We start from the raw sequence: 16,421 nt of genomic DNA, 5'->3' as shown, positions 1-16,421 counted from the left end.
TCTTTTTGTTGCTTTGTGTGGGATAAATCCGTCATGTGTGTACCTTGTGCCTTTCATTCCTGATATGATTTATTTGCTGTCATTGAGGTCTACAAAAATACCTTTGGCATTAATACAATTTACAAATCCTGTGAAAAATCGCTTTGCTTAAATAGGGATTCTATTACTGTGATATCCGAAAGAAAATTTTTATTTTCACTGAAAACAGATTTATAGCTGTGCCTACTGACTATTTTCAGCCAATCTCCTAAAAATATGACTTGAGAGGTATTTGCTATAATCCATATGGTGAGTTAGAAACTGAGGAAAGACAAGAAAAGTCTTGAAAGATTAGTAAAAGGGCTGATGTATAAATGTGGGGTCCATCTTTAAAAGCTTGAGGGGGTAGGAAGAAAACTTAGAAATAATAACCAGTAATCTAACTAAGTTATTGGGAAGGTTTAAAAAAATTTTATTCCTGACAAAATTAATTAGTATCCGTTTGAACTCATGATTCTAAGAAGCAAAGAACTTGATTCTGAAAAGATGACCATTTGCTTTCCTTCAGTAGATAACAGGCCAAGTAGATTAGAGAGACACAGAAATACTAATAGGTAAAATACGTTAAAAATTTTAAACCTTTTCTTTTGTTGCCTTGACTGTCCTTCTGGAGATATTAACATGCATATAGGAAAGTACACAAATCATAAGTGTACATACAGCTTAATAACTTCATAAAACTCCACCAGAACTCTACTGCAGAAGTCTCTTTGTACCCATTTCTATTCACTGTTCCTCTCCAATGCCCTCCCACAAGAGTTACTATAGGCAAATATTTGGGTTGGTTCCAGTTTTTGTTGTTACAAATAGGCTGTGAACGTTACTGTACACACCTTGTAGTGAAAAATTATATGCATTTTGTGGGGTATGTACCTAGTAGTAAAATTTCTGGGCCATAGGGTATGCATATGGCCATATTTAATAGATTAACGACAAACAATTTCCTGAAACAATTGCACCAATTTTCACTAACATTAACAGTGTATGAGAGGTTCTCGGTGCTTCACATCCTTGCCAGAATGTGATGATGTTTGTTCATTTTAGCTCTTCCGTGTATTAGTATCTCATTGTGGCTATAAATTTTATTTCCCTTATGAGTAACGATATTCAGTACTGTTTCTTAAACTTACTGGCCATTTTGATAACCTCCTTTATGAATGCTTATTCAAGACCCTAATTTTTCTAATAGGCTGTCTGTATTTTTCTTTCGCAATTTTTTATGTATTGCAGATATCTTCTACTCTATAGCTTACTTTTTTACAAACTCTTCAGTGGTGTTATCCTTTGTTGAAGTTAGCATTTTTGTGCCCTGTTAAATCTTTGCCTATAGCAAGGTCATGAAGATAATCCTCCATGCTTTTCTCCAACAAAAGTTTTTTTTATTTGCTTTTCACATTCAGATCTACAAGGAATTGAGTTTTTGTCTGTGTTAAGGATTGTCGGTTTTACTGCATATGGATATTCATTATCTATTTGACCCAACTTCATTTATTGAAAACACCATCCTTACTACAAGTGCAGCATCACTTTTGTCACAGATGGCTGTGTATGTGGGAGTCTGTTTCTGGACTCTGTTCTGTTCCATTAGTCCATTTGTCTATCCTTGAGCCATTACCACGCTATCTTAATAACTATAGCTTCATCATAAGTCTTGATAACTGGTAGCACAGGTCCTCTAGCTTTGGTCCTAAGTGTTGCCTTGACTGTTCTTAGCCCTTCGCATTTTCATGTAAATTTTAGAATCAGCTTATAAATCTTATTTTAAACTCTTTTCAGCAATGTAGATAGTGAAGGCCGGTAGTTCCCAAGTGTTTTTTCGTTATGTCCCCCTTTTATTAAAACATTCTTAATCCGTTTCACCAATACCTATGTATTACTTTATTTAAAATGATAAACACAATAACATATTAATATTGTTTACATTGTGAAGCTTGCATGTGCTTTCTTTGGAGGCCACTGATTTGGATAGTAAAAGAAACCTAATTGAGTAAGAAATGGTGACAGAGGGGAAGACTCAACATTTACTGGAAAAAGTATTCTTTTTCACACACCCTTTACTACTTCTGTCTCATGCTGTTTTTAATTGTTTGATCCCAAGGTTCAATGGGATTGAGTGAATGGGCACATTGATTTGTATGGAAGGAAGAAGAGCTTATTGATTGAATGAATCTCCAGTGGTAGAACATGATCCTGGCTTAATGGTTGGGGGTTGTCTAATGCTCCTTTTCTCCCCTGATCCGGGCTACCTTCAGAATAGTCTCCTCCCAATGTCAATCTACTCCTGCAGAGGGAAAGCACATGTAATTAATGTTGTTTACAAACTTGACATGTACCAGTGGCTACTGTGGGCAAGGTGTGTTAACAGCCAGAGTCCCTGTTTTCTGGTTTGAAAGATCATTCATGCACATGGTAAAAATAAGTGCACTTATTTTTAAACTTAAAAAGACTAAAAATAAAAACGATTCAAGAGTTGAAAGAAGGCATAATTAGCTGCCAGATTAATAGTAGATGATTAGTTGTAAAGTTCAGAATGGGAGATCATTTAGGTTGAAATGAATGAAAAAGTCGTTATAGAAATGGTATTAAGTTGAATCTTGAGTGGTAGGGACCTGGATAGGAGGAAGGATATTCCAAGTTAAAGATTTGAGCCAAAATAAAGGACAGTAGCGAGAAAAGGGGCCAGAAATGTAAATCGTGGAGTCTTTGAGTGCCAGTCTATTGGGATTTAGATGTTAAACCAGGAGTCTCAGCCCTCTTTTGGCTTACTTTCTTCACCACATGCTATAGTTATAATCCTGTGGTGATCAAGTTTTGGTGGCTACTATCAAGCCTTGGTAAGGAGCAATCTGGTAGCAGGCACCAGGAAGGCTGCCAAATCACTCAAGTTGTTACAGCACACCAGTGGTGATCTCTGCCATGGTATTTGGTGAATTAATCTCAGAGGGTGATATCAGGAAAGACTGGACACGTGTCCATATTAGGGAGGATGTTAAGCAAAAGTTGCAAGTATTACATACTAAGGACCCAACAGAAGTGGTTATAGCCAAAAGGTTTATAAAGAAAGGGTCAAGGGACTCTGATTGATTTGGATAGGATGAGCATTGGCAGTGGAGGAATCACTTCCAAAACCCAGAGTTCAAGAAAGGCTCCAGAGGGAATGGAAAATTCTAGGTCAAGTTTAAAGTGAACACTTAGCCAGGCACAAGATAAGGAGCTCTTTGATGTTATGAGTGTAGATAGGACCAAAGGCCTAAGTACAGGGATTTACAGGGACAGAGATTCTGGTTAGAGGGTGTAGAAAGTGGGTAATGAACTGTGACATTTAAAAACAAGAATAGGAAGGTATTTCGGGAGGGACACTTGGGTTTAAGTCAAAGGTGAGTTTGTAGGAGAGGAGACTCAGATTTGAAGACTATAAAAGAAGGCAGCAAAGAGGGAACTTGAACATGAAAGAGAGACAATTGATGGGGATGCAAAAGTGGTTAATTACCCATGTTACATGGTAGAATACTCTAGTGCAGCGGTTCTCAACCTTCCTAATGCCGCGACCCCTTAATACAGTTCCTCATGTTGTGGTGACCCCCAACCATAAAATTATTTTCGTTGCTACTCTATAATTGTAATTTTGCTACTGTTACGAATCTAATGTAAATATCTTTTTGTTTTCCGATGGTCTTAGGCGACCCCTGTGAAAGGGTCGTTGGACCCCCAAAGGGGTTGCAACCCACAGGTTGAGAACCGCTGATCTAGTGAATACTGGTAGGAGCTCTATAATTAACAGAAAGATAAGATACGTCTATCTGTAAAACCATTAAGAATGTTTTACAATGCTCAGAAAGACAGAAACTAAGCTGAACATGAAAAAAAAAGTATTATTAAGCAGTTCTGTCATTTTTTTGTTGTAGCTTTTTCTCCCCCAAGTGGGAATGCAATTTAGATGTTTGGACATTTTACACAGTCCCTCTTGTCTTTGTGGTCTGGGTGTTTTAGATGCACTTTTATATTAAATAAATGTTTGCTGAATGACTTAGTGAGTGTTGGTGCATTATTGCTTTTCCCTTTGGAACTTGATATGTATTCTCATCTGAGGGAATGTCTTTCAGCCTAAAATTATAAGTATACTCTTACTCAGTTTTAAAAATAGAATTTTGTGAAGAATTCTAACTTTTCCTTGGGGGTTGGAAAATGTAAGTGGTATTGGTAACTTGTTTAATCATTCATTGATTTTTATTGTACATCAGTTATTTTTGCTTTGTATTTGAGCTGAGAACTAGAGGCATTTCTTGGCACTGAGGAATGCCAGCAGAGAGAAGCTAATGCTTAGAAATCTCAAGGGTAATTGCAAAAAGGGTCAGTTGTGGATGTTAGCTCCTGTAGTAGTTATCTGTACCTACATAACAAATTACCCTAAAGCCTAGCAGTTTAAAACATAAACATTTAATATCTCACAATTTCTATTGTTCAGGAACTTGGGAACAGCTCAGCTAGGTGGTTCTGGCTTAGAAAATCGTCTAAAGTCAAGATATCAGCTAGGGTTACGGTTATCTGAAAGACTGACTAGAGCCATAGGAACTGCTTCCAAGGTAGCTCACTTACATGCCTGGAAAGTTGGTGTTAGCTGGAGGCCTCAGTTCCTTGCTGTGTGGACTTGAGTGTCCAGGCTGCTTGAGTGTCCTCATCTCATGGCATCTGGCTTCCCCCAGAGTGAGTGATTCAAGACAGAGAGAGCAAGGAGGAACCATAATATAATGCCTTTATGAGCTCGTTTTGGGAGTTATTAAGTCTGATTCACACTCAAGGGGAGGGAAACTAGACTCTACCTTTTGAAGAGAGAGGTATGAAAAAATCGGTGGACATATCTTAAAATGACTACAGCCCCTTGCTGCTGGGCTGGTGCCCTTGATTAGTGACTTCATTTTAAAGTTTGTTTTGGGATTCACCCTCCTGAGGTTTTTGCCTTAGGCTCTAGATGGCTTCTGACTGTGACACCATGAAAGTTCTTAAACTGGAAAGGATGTTGGTATCTCTCCCAGTGTCTATGTCACCATCTGTTTACAGTTTTATTATGCATAGCAAATGTCAGCTGCGGGAGATATTAAATACTGTGTGATACCTGGCTTTCATCTTCAACAGGAATTCATTGCTCATAAGCCGTAACTCCTTGTGAGCAAAACTTGTCCTTGCAAGTTCTTTTCTATATCTTGCATTTTCATTTGATATGCCAACTTAGTTCTGATTATGTAACTTTTATTATTCATAAACATAATTTGTTTTGCTTTCTTTTGTGGTACTAGGAAGTGAAGTAGCCTTGTTTTAATATGCAAAGTAAACACAAATTATGTTTTAAAGTTTTGATGGAAGAACATATGAGTTGAATCCAGATTCCATGTTCAAAATGGGTTTTAAAAGTAAAAGTTGGGAATATTCTCAAGCAGAGAGACCTGAGAAAAGAGACAGGAGAAATGCTAAAGTCGGGAGCGAGTGTCAGGAATCTTTTTCTTATACTAATCAAACAATAATTTTAAATAAAATTCCTTTGGAGCTATGAAATGAGCTTTAAATTAATATTCCCATACTCAGCTTTGTCCTCTTAGTGCAGAAAATCCTTCATTCTGTTCTCTCATGCCTTCGTTTCTTTTATAATTAGTAGTAGCAATTGTTACAGTAGCCTGTCTCCTGAATACAGCTTCCTATCATCAGAACAAGGGGAAGGCATGATTCTTATTCCTCTGAGGAAGATAATGAGTATTGACCTAGCTACATGTTGTCACCTTGTTCTGTCTCAGATCACATACGATTTGAGTCATGTTCAGCAATCCTAAGTCTTCCTTCCCCCTGATGGATGTGAATGAATCTAGACAGAATCTTTCTTCTTTTTAGTTAAAGTTTATTGGGGTGACAATGGTTAGTAAAGTTAAATAGGTTTCAAGTGGAGAACCTCTTTCTTTCCCAGTGTGCCTATAGAACCCGCGTTCTCTGCAGTGAATATTAAATTTGAATTCTGTGTTACAAAGTTCAAGGAAGTACTATTCTCATAGTACTGGCTTTGGGATGATACATAAACATCAAGGAACTACGGACTAGGCTAAGGACACAGATCAGATGACACTTAGGGGTGTGTTGTACAAAGTTTAGGACCTTTTAAAATCTTTTACCTGACATGAATACTTGTGTGATATTTCCTTCTCTTCTGATGCTGTGTCCACTTAATTTCATTGTGTTCCACCCTGCTTTGCTGGTGAGAATTTCAAGAAGGAACAGTATTTAGCTCAAAACTTTCATAAATTCATTCTCACACACCTCCCTTCCCACAGTGGGCTCTGGCTAGAGCTCCTTTCTTGTATGGTTTTGCAGAGGTTAAAAAGTACAAGTATCACACATATGAATCTCTTTTCCTTCTTAATCTTGTTTTGCTTAGAAGAATAAAGACAAAAACCAGAATCTGTAGGAAATAGATCATTTAGCCATCTTCTGGGGAGGCAGAACAGGTTTTATACTATAACCAGTTCAGTGTCACATTAAGAATGATGATCGACAGAAATAGTACCAGCATTGACTCCATCTCCTATCTCAGTGTCAATGAAACTGTTGTCATGGTAATGGTCTACTTAGGCATCATATGTGTTGAAAGCTTTATATACTCTACAACTCTAATGAGCCAACTACCTCATAGAAATTGGGGGCATTTCAGACTTTGCAATTTAAAATATACAGAAGGATCTAAACAATTGTTTTAAAAAGTGGTGTATGTTTAAGTTTTAAACACTATTCTCTATTAAATGCTTAGAGAGCTTTGACTGACTATTGATGAAGAAGCCCCCAAACAGGAAGTTTTCCAAAACTCTTCCGCTAAATGTTCATTTACAACTACAGTATCTATATCTATCATCATTTCCTGAGATCCTGAGAGCTGCCAACGCCCCTTGTGGAAAGCCCTGGGAAGCCATTTTGTTCAGGGTTTTTCTGTATTTTATTTTCCCCCTTTTTGTTTGGTCACTTAAAATATCTGTGAAAATAGAATCCACGTAGCCTAGCAGTTGATCTATAAACATCACTCTCTTTCCTTTAAAGTGAGACCTTTTCTCTGTATCTAAATTTGATATTATTTAAGAACTGACAAGCAAAAAATTAATTTCTAAGTAATGAAGACCTAATATTAACATAAGTATTCTTTTTAATTTTAAACAAGACAATGGAGAGCAAAGTATATGGTCCCTTGTTAAATGGGTAAGTCTGTGTCTAAGGAGGGAAATATCTGTGTGTTTTCTGTGCTACACTGTAGAAAGAAGTGTACAGCTATGGGGTCTATCATTCTGCCCTACTTACTTTCACTTAAGTCTTTTACATGGCTCCAAAAGACTCTTAAAAGGCCTGACTTTGGGCCGGCCGAGTGGCTCAGTTGGTTAAGAGCTCGCTCAAGAGTTTGAGCTCTGAGCAACAGCGGTTCGAGTCAGCCCGAGCTGAGCAGCCGCTGAGCTGCCAACAGGTAGCAGGATGGCTCAGCTAAAAAAAAAGAAAAAAAGAAAGAAAAAAAAAAAAGAAAAGGCCTGACTTTACTGCTAAGTACATATTATGGTCCTGGCGGCAAGGTGCACACAGCTGCAAGTGCCTACAGTGTAATGTGACAATCTAGAGCATGAGGAGGAGACAACACAATGGCAAAACCTGTGACCACATTGTAACCAAGTCGCATCTCCTATAGTGTGACATTCTTGTTTTCTTCGTTTGTTTTCCTAATTTGTTTTAGGCCAAAATAAACTACAGGAGTAATGAAACCCCTTTTCTGTCCCTACCCCACCCACGCATCCTACACAATTGTGTTTAAGATGTCCTTTGTGTTCTTCTGTGTCTAACAGTTCATGTCATGTGATGGTAATGTGGGTGGTGTGGTTCTAAGGACCACTTGTACTAAGAAAGTTTTGATGGAACCAATGTTAATAGAATAACCTAGAAAAGTATAAACTGAGTAAAATGTGCTGGGGGTATTCAGGGTTTCTCTAAAGCTAAGGCTGTGTGTGTTGAACATTTTGAGCTAGTGAATTATTTTTATTCTTTTAAATCTGGAATCAGAAAGCTGCAAATCACCTTGACTTAGTGACGTCCAGTGAGACTATCATGTTCACCTAGCTCATAATAAGACAGGTGAACATATTCTGACTTGGGAATGACCACCTCTGGAAATAGCGTTGTTGTTGGACTTTTTCCAGAAAGGTATCACAAATGACATATTGTGTTGAAAGGACTTCCTACAGTGAAAGTTGTATCCCTTTCTTATTAATAACTTCAGTGTTGGAGAGAAAATAATTAAAGGATTGTTCTTTTGTCTTTTACCTTTATACTCTAGGAATAAAGTAAAATACAGCTTCTGTTGGTTTTGCCATTTGAGAATACATAAAAGGAAGGTGACTTTAGGAGATCCCTGATAGAGGCATTGTTTAGTTATTTTTCTTTAGAAGTTAGTAAAGAATTCAAATTTTTAGGTCAGCTACCGCTGCTGCTTCAGCCATGTGGGTGGCAGTGGATACTCCAGCTAGCAGCCCTAATACTACTATAGCTGGATGACATGAGCAGTGGTTGCTAGACTTGTCATCTTTTCTGTCTATCCCCAGGAGGGGCAAAAGGCATCGCTACTCATAATCAGAAATGCACTTAATGGAAAACAAGAAAATTGTCTACATTTTTTTCACCTTCATCTATGCATCAGTAATAGGTGTTTTTTGTTTGTTTTTTTAAAGATTTTATTGGGGAATTGGGGGAGGGGAGCAGCGTTAGGGAATCTGGGAAGGGGAACAGACAAGTTGCTGTCCTTTGGTTCTTCAGTCTAGTTTTGAAGGACGTTGCCTCACCACCCCATGTTGGTATTATCATTGTGCTCTTCCCGGCTGAGGCAGATCGGTCGCCCACCATTGGATGGCCGCTCATGGTGGCTCACGGCAGCTCACGCCGGCTGCCGGCCGTTCACACTGGCTGCCGGCCACTCATGGTAGCTCACGGCAGCCCACTGCAGCAGGGGCTGCAGCCTATGCCGTTACCGGCAACTCACGGCAGCCCAGTTCCAGGTCGAGCTGTTGTTCACCATCCCAGCTGTAAAGGGCCAGCGTCACTGGCCCTCATGTGGGATCTGAACCGGGGCCCTGCTGCTCAGAGCTGGTGTCCCAAGCCAACTCTTAACCAACACACCACTCGGCCGGCTCAGTAATAGGGTTTTTAAGTAATGCTCCTAGCTATTCAGTATTGGAAGAACAGGGTGACACTCAGTCTAATAATCTTTATAATGATCCTCACACTTGGCATTCAGATGATAACGGACATAAACATGTAGAGAGGTGGATGAACTTCAATGTAGATGCTAGCCAGCATCAAGATGAGAACACAGATAATTGTTGAAAAACTTTTATCAGAAGCTTCAAGTTCTTTTCTGGGTAATAACAGGGACTTCAATATCTAGAGAAAAAGGTCAGACACATCAAAGCTACATGAACCCACCACTGTAATAAAGTATTTTAAAGACTTCCATACGGTGTGATTAGAAACCACTGAAGACATCTCAGCTCTGTTGGAAAGAGTTAAAGCTGTTCATTTTGTTCATGACCATTATTGAGAAGATGCTGATTATTTCATGGAAGCAAATTATAATACACATGTCCTACTAAACAGCTTGAGGTGGCTTCTCTCAAACTATGATCCTGAAGAACCCATATACTTTGGGAGAAGATAGATACTGAATAAAGAAGCATTAAAGAGGTTTGGTACTAGAAGCTTTTGGTACTGGAATTATAACTTATTCTCCTGCAAGGATCCTGGTTACTGTTCATCTTGCAATTTGTTTTCTTGACTTTGACTACCTTGTGTATTATCTTCATCTGTATGGTCACCAACCTGCCTTATTTGAGAAACCAGTAAAACAAAGAAGTGAAGTAATCAAGAATAAAGATCCCACAATAAAATGTCTTAACACTGAAGAAAGAACTGCATCTGTAACACAGAACACTAATCCCATTGGCAAATCTTTTGTACATGAATATTCAACACTGTAAATCTTTCATATGAATGACTGTAAACTGAAGCTTTAACATGAGCTATGAAATCTTCTAAAATGTATTTTTGATACGGTAATATAAGTGAAGAATTTATATCTTTTTAAGTGGTGGCCAAGTAGAGGAAGTAAAGAAATATCGTTTCCTGTTCCTGACCACTTGTATTGATGTCATCGAACACATAAAACTGCTAAACTTGCTAGAACTACACTGCACTATGTTAGTACATGTATGTGATGCTAAACAGATTTGCCTTAAAGAAAAATTTAGAAGTAAATATTGATGGTCATTATTGTTTTTAACTCAAGACCTGTGTTTGTGTCCATGGTATAACAGATGAACCAAACTTCCCCCCCATATACACACGTAGTGTTTTGTCTAATGAAAGTTTTGCTGTCACCATTTATACTTAAAGTAGCTTTCCATAAAAAGGTAGAATTAGAAATGACACTTGGCTTAAGGTACATTAATAATGAAATTAGTGTGGACTTTGACTAGATTATACATTTGGTTTTAAATAGTGTTTGTATATTAGAATTAATAATATTCACTAGGAAGAATGTCTTTAAATCAGATGTTTAATATGTGACATTTTCCCTCAGTTTTGATTACATTAAACATAATTGTCAATGGCACTAATTCTCATTTTTGTTTTGTAGTCTCTGGTTTTCAGCAGCCACTGTAAAGCAGTGAGTGGCTACTCAGATCAGGTCATCCATCAGCGGAGATCAGCTACCTCCTCGCTTCGTTGCTGCCTGCTCACTGAGCTACCATCGTTTTTGTGTGTGGCCAGTCCACGAGTAAGTGTCACCAGAGGAAAGAGACAAAATAGGTGGTATTTGAAAAAATAACCAATTTTCAAGGGATTAATTTCTTAAACAGACCTGTTTTAAGCTATTTGGACCTTGAGAAACATACAAATCCTCAGAATTTAGAAAGAGCATCCATGCCACAGTCATGGCTTTCCCCAGACAGCACTACTCACTTTGATTGTGTTGGTTTAAGAATAGTTGTATGGTACATGGGAGTGGCTTCTTTCCCTGACCGCATTTGTCCTGTGTAGTTCCTCTCATTTAGTCAGGGGCTCTAATCTACCATGGGAGCAAGCCATCTGTCAGGTAGATTGTCACCCAACAGCAGGGTCAGGGACGGTGGAATATTTGAAAAGGAGAGGGAGCCATTTGTCACCTGCATTGAGGTTTTTGAGGGTTTTTCAGAGGAGGGGGCCAGATTGGGAGGGAGATTTGATCTGGCCTTATCGCCTCAGCATAGTCTCCGCATAACAAAAGGAAACATAACACTCTCGCATCAAGAAACTTCTTAGTCTGCTGTTCTCTCACTTTCCTCAGCAGTCCTGCCTGGACTGTGGTTCACAAGTATGTTCCTTCTGAAAAGTGACTGTTGCGCAGCATTCTCTGTTCAGTCAGTCTTATTTACAGAATGGGGGTCGTTTCTGGTGCGGTTTCAACTTGGAGCAGCTGTTGGATCCTTCCTGTAACCAGTTTTATCAAAACAGGGCACTCCAGTGATTGTTGACAGCATCGCTGAAAGGCTCCCGTTGGCACACTGTAGTTGTTTACTTTGCTGACATCTTCCACTCTCTTTCTAGTGCTTATTGATCAATGCCAGATAACAGCTGTCTTATAGCCTCGAAGAAGTATAGGAAGGAAAGAGAGGTGGAGTAGAGATGTGGCCAGACTGGCTAGAGCAAAGGACAAGTTTCTGCCTTTCCAACTTGTTTCCTTTTGCTTTTAAGGGGCAACTTTCAGTTAGCCAGGAGACTCTAAGAGGTTGACATTTCTTACCCTTCTATTATTTTCTTGTTTTCTTCACTCATCCTAGCAAGTCTACTGTTTTCACAGTTTTATTCAAAGAGGGTGGAGCCTTTTGAGTCTTCATTAGTGATTTACATCAGCTTGCACCCTTACTTTGTTAAGTTACCAAAGGTCAGAATTTGGCAGAGGTTCCAAAGAAAGATGGTGAATGGGAATAAAATAATAGTGTTGAATCCCATTGACTCCTGCCTCCTAGATTTCTTTCTGCTGGTTCTGTGTCACATGAATTTGATTCCCTTACCACTGTCAGCTTCATTTAATTTATATTGACTATCAGAAAGTATTTAGATTTTGTATGTATTTGGTTCTTCCAAAGCATTCTTGGTCTTTGAAGCTTCAGTTGATAACAGAGAAATGCACTTTTTTCTAGGAATTATCTAAAAGCCAAGTGTTTCCATGAAAAGCAGGCTTCATGGTAGTGTGGTCGTTTCCTTCTCACTCTCCTAATCTGATGTGTATACACCGAGATGCCTGATAAGAGGAAGTGTACATTTTTGAGAGCAGTATGTCAAGACATTTTTACTTCTCATATTACCAGTGTTTTATAGAGCCAATAAAAAGTTAACTGTCTTGAACTGTAACTGCATTTATGGACATAAAAATTCCTCATTTATACTACTCAGAGCTTTATAACCAACCGCTCGAAAGAACAGCCCCACTCTCCCATGTGCAGTACCCATATTCGCACATGGGTACCCCTGCTGTACTACAGTGTTGTTTTCTGAGGATCCAGAAATCTAAACTATCATGCCTGATGATGCTGTTTCCCTAAAGGACAGTAAGCAGTAACTTGAAGAAGGCTATAATAGCATAAGGGTGTGGTGGCGCTGGAGCAGGAGAAGGCTTTTATCATTTGACTGAAGGGCTCCTCCCCAGCATCCTACTCGGCCCCTCACCCCCATATTTGTAGTTTCTTCACATAGTATGAGCTAAACTTGCAAATGGGAGTAATTACGCCATGGTTATCAGGACAGGAGAAAGTTTTAAACATGTTTGGATATTTTATACACACATATCTTTCAGATCAGATCTGGTATGTGAATAAGGCAACATTTTATGAAATACCTTAATTATATTGATTTCTAACTCATCTCTGGTGGAGAGAAACTGATTTCCTTTGAAGCCTCAACCTTGGCCTTTAGTTAAGACAAATTAATTTCCCTGGTACATGCTATGAAAACTTGAGGGTCAGTTCAGGAAGACCTGTGCCATTAAGGAAGGAATTATGGGAGCTGTTTTCTCATTAGCTGAGGAAATAATCCTACAGGGTTAATGAACTAAGGCCTGGGAATTCATCTTACTGAAAAACTGTAGCGCTTGGAGCCGTTACGCTTCCTAGAGCTTGAGCAGGAATACACTTGTCTTCTGGAAGGACGCGCTGAATGCTTGAGGAGGCAGCCCCTGAAGATACTATGGTTTAGGAACTTAATGAAGCAAGAAACAGAGGTTAGCTCATGTGGGACTGAGGGGACCGTGCATTTCCATTTGTGGGGAGGGAAGAGTGGTATATCATGCTTCATCTCCCCCCGCTTCTGAGCAGTCAGGAAGGCCACTGGGGTTAGCAGAACAGGTGGAGGCTGTCTAAGATTGAGCTGACTTTGAAAGCAGGATTTAAGTAGAAATGGATTTGCTTGTTCCCTTTTGGATCTCATGAGTTTGCTGTTTGTGTATTTACAACATGACATTCTATGATCTGCATGTATCTTAACGCAGAGCTCCTGCCAAAGAAGCTTATCAAAACATTAAAAAATATTTCACTAAGAACTGTGCCTTGCAAACCTCCCAGTTTCGATTCTGGTCTTGGAAGGATATCAACAAAATGAAAATTAGAAAATAGGTGAAAGTTTATAACGAGAAAAAATTGGTTTGTTTTCAAACTATTAAGAGTGCCTAGAAGTGCGTCACAGGCAAGGAAAACATTCTTTCCTGTGTCACTGTTCTACCCCTATCCCTCAGCCTGAGATTCTAGCTTCTGATTTTTCATCCTGAAAATACGGGCACAGAGTCTTTATGTATAATTCCAATATAAGTCCTGCTGCGCTACAAAAGAAACAAAGAAACATCAAAGCAGTTATCTTTAAGTGTAAAATTGGTCAGTATGAGTCTTCGTAGACTATGCTTGACTCATCCGAGAACACATGCTGTGGGAGAGACATAGTACTGGTCGTCATCCTGTAGTCCAGGCCACTGCTTCCTTAACCTTTTTTATGGAAGGATAGCAGCTATCGATTGTGAGGTTCTGGGACTCATACCCTAGATGGTCGAGTATCTGCTGGGTCACTGCCAGGACAAACCATCTCAGGGAGAGACCTGGTTTTCTCCATCTGATTTGTAATTCAGTGTTTATTTGCCTATGCTCAACTTTCAGTGGGAAAACTGAGTAACTTGGAAGCAAGAGAACAAACTCCTTTTGGAGAGGGCAGAGGTAACATGAGATTACCCAAACCTGCTCTTAGTACTGTCTACATAAACCAGTTTCTGTATGAACCTGTTTTGGAGCTCTAGGGGCCCAGCTTGTTGTGACCCTCTGTAGTTTTGCATCTGGGCTATAGATGGCGCTGCTCCCTAGCAAATTGAGTTCAGCTTCACTGCGAGCCAGAGCATATTTATTCTGTGGTTATTGGTAAATGATACTCTTTCTCTGGTTTTGGTATCCTCTAGTCCCCAGCAAAGTCACCTACAGCCCCATGGTAAGCTAGCTGACTGTTTATGTACCCCAGGGCAGTATTTTTCAAGACTCAGCCTGAGATGATGATGCTTGTTGCAAACCTAGATCTATTGGCTCTTCCCATCTGAACACACAACTGCTTATTAGAATAGGAATAGACTCAGATAGCTAAAGAAGGATAAAGCCTATGTTTCTAATTGACAGGAGCCTTCTATTCTACTGGGGGGCAGCATTTGAGTGTTGTTGCCCTTTGCAGTGAGATAATCTATGCATAGCCTCTGCCCTAGCCAAGAAATAAATCCACAACTTCTGGCAATTGCTCCCCACCCCCATCTTATGGCTTGAAAGACAGATTCTCTTATTTTCCATTAGCTTTGTCAGTCAGCAGCCTGGTCAGGGAAGAGGAGAGAGAAGTGTTGATAAATGGGAGCTTTGCCACACATCATTGAAGATAGCTTCAAATATACCAGACCAATTTTAGTATTTTAATGATGACTGACTAGCTCCAGCTCCCTTTCTGGCCTCACCATCCAGTGTATGGTAGATAGAACTTTGCCAAAAACAACAGCCAGCAATGAATGGAGGTGCAAAGCAATGAGATATATACACATCTATGCTAGCTTTATTCCTGACCTGGTATCTCAGTTTATCTGCAAGCTCTCCAGCACTCTGTGGATCTATAGTTTGTTGTAGGTTCATGTTATAAGAGGTTGGCCTTTTCCCTGGGAAAGCTCGCTAAGTCAGTTAATAGGGGCAGCTTAGTGTGTTAGCACAGGGAAGGTAAAACCATGAGCCTAAGAATTACCATGTTAGTCTGATTTCAGAGTTGAGGCTCCCGAAAGGCTTAGTGGGTGTGGAAACTGTGAGAGAGCCATCTCATTTGAATCTTGGCTTGCAGGTCACCGCAGTGCCATTGGACTCCTACTGCAATGACCGAAGTGCAGAATATGAGCGGCGCGTGTTGAAGGAAGGAGGGAGTCTGGCAGCCAAGCAGTGTTTGTTGAATGGAGCCCCTGAACTGGCAGCAGACTGGCTAAATCGACGATCCCAGTTCTTCCCAGAGCCAGCTGGAGGACTGTGGAGCATCAGGCCTCGGAATGGCTGGTCTTTCATCAGGATTCCAGGTGAGGCCTCCATTCTCTTGAAATATGTTCCCAGCTTTGACAAGAGGAGAACCAGGGAATCTTCCTTGTGGTGGTTTCAGATATTTGGAATTCAAAGTTTTGGGGGTTCTCTATTTTCTGTTATGCCCTTAGTAACATAAGAATACTTAAGTAATTCGTGACTTGAATAGAGAGAAATGTTTTTTAGATTTGTGCTTAAATACTTGCCTTTAATAAGCTTACAGCTGAGCAAGGAACGCCACTCTTACAAAAAGGGGTAGGGGGCAGAAATGAACTTGGTAGGAAAGACTCCAGGTCGAGTGAGTACAGTTGTCTCGTGCAGCTGCCAGTGGGATGAATGAGAATGTCGTCACTCACAGAAAGCCTAGTTAAGTAGCATAAACAGTGTCCTGCCCGAAGCACTAGAGATTTGAGTGATAACCAGAAGAAAAACAGTGTGTTTTGTGCCAAAAGGCTAGCGGATTCCCAGACCTCCCAGGGTCAGGGTGGTAGATTAAAAGGAAACTAGGTTTTCAACTTTGCTTTAGTGAGACGACTTTTAAGGAAATTAAACACAGGGTTCATAGGCTCATGTTCTTGGCTTACACCTGCTAGCAAACTAGAGCGGTAGCTTAGAGCTGCTGTGTTAGTTTGGGTTTTCCAAGTTCTCCGATGCTTTGATTGTATTCATCTTATTGGCATGTAACTGAAGTAAACTAGAGCTCAGTGTTCAAAACAG

The 16,421-nt window shown here is 39.7% G+C and overlaps 1 protein-coding gene across 2 annotated transcripts in view; it reads left to right on the top strand.

Moving 5' to 3' along the window:
* INO80 (INO80 complex ATPase subunit) overlaps positions 1-16,421 on the top strand; it is a 122,200-nt gene that overhangs the window by 68,405 nt on the left and 37,374 nt on the right. For both annotated transcript variants that reach the window (XM_019645024.1, XM_019645023.1), the window contains exons 25-26: positions 10,736-10,876; positions 15,478-15,703. In XM_019645024.1, coding sequence (XP_019500569.1) covers positions 10,736-10,876; positions 15,478-15,703 — 367 coding nt within the window. The remainder of the gene's footprint in view (positions 1-10,735; positions 10,877-15,477; positions 15,704-16,421) is intronic.

This window comes from Hipposideros armiger, unplaced genomic scaffold (assembly GCF_001890085.2).
Source record: "Hipposideros armiger isolate ML-2016 unplaced genomic scaffold, ASM189008v1 scaffold_92, whole genome shotgun sequence".
In the NCBI taxonomy this organism is placed as follows: Eukaryota; Metazoa; Chordata; class Mammalia; order Chiroptera; family Hipposideridae; genus Hipposideros; species Hipposideros armiger.
Note: the sequence above shows the minus strand (reverse complement) of the source record. Positions and strands in the feature narration are given on the sequence as shown.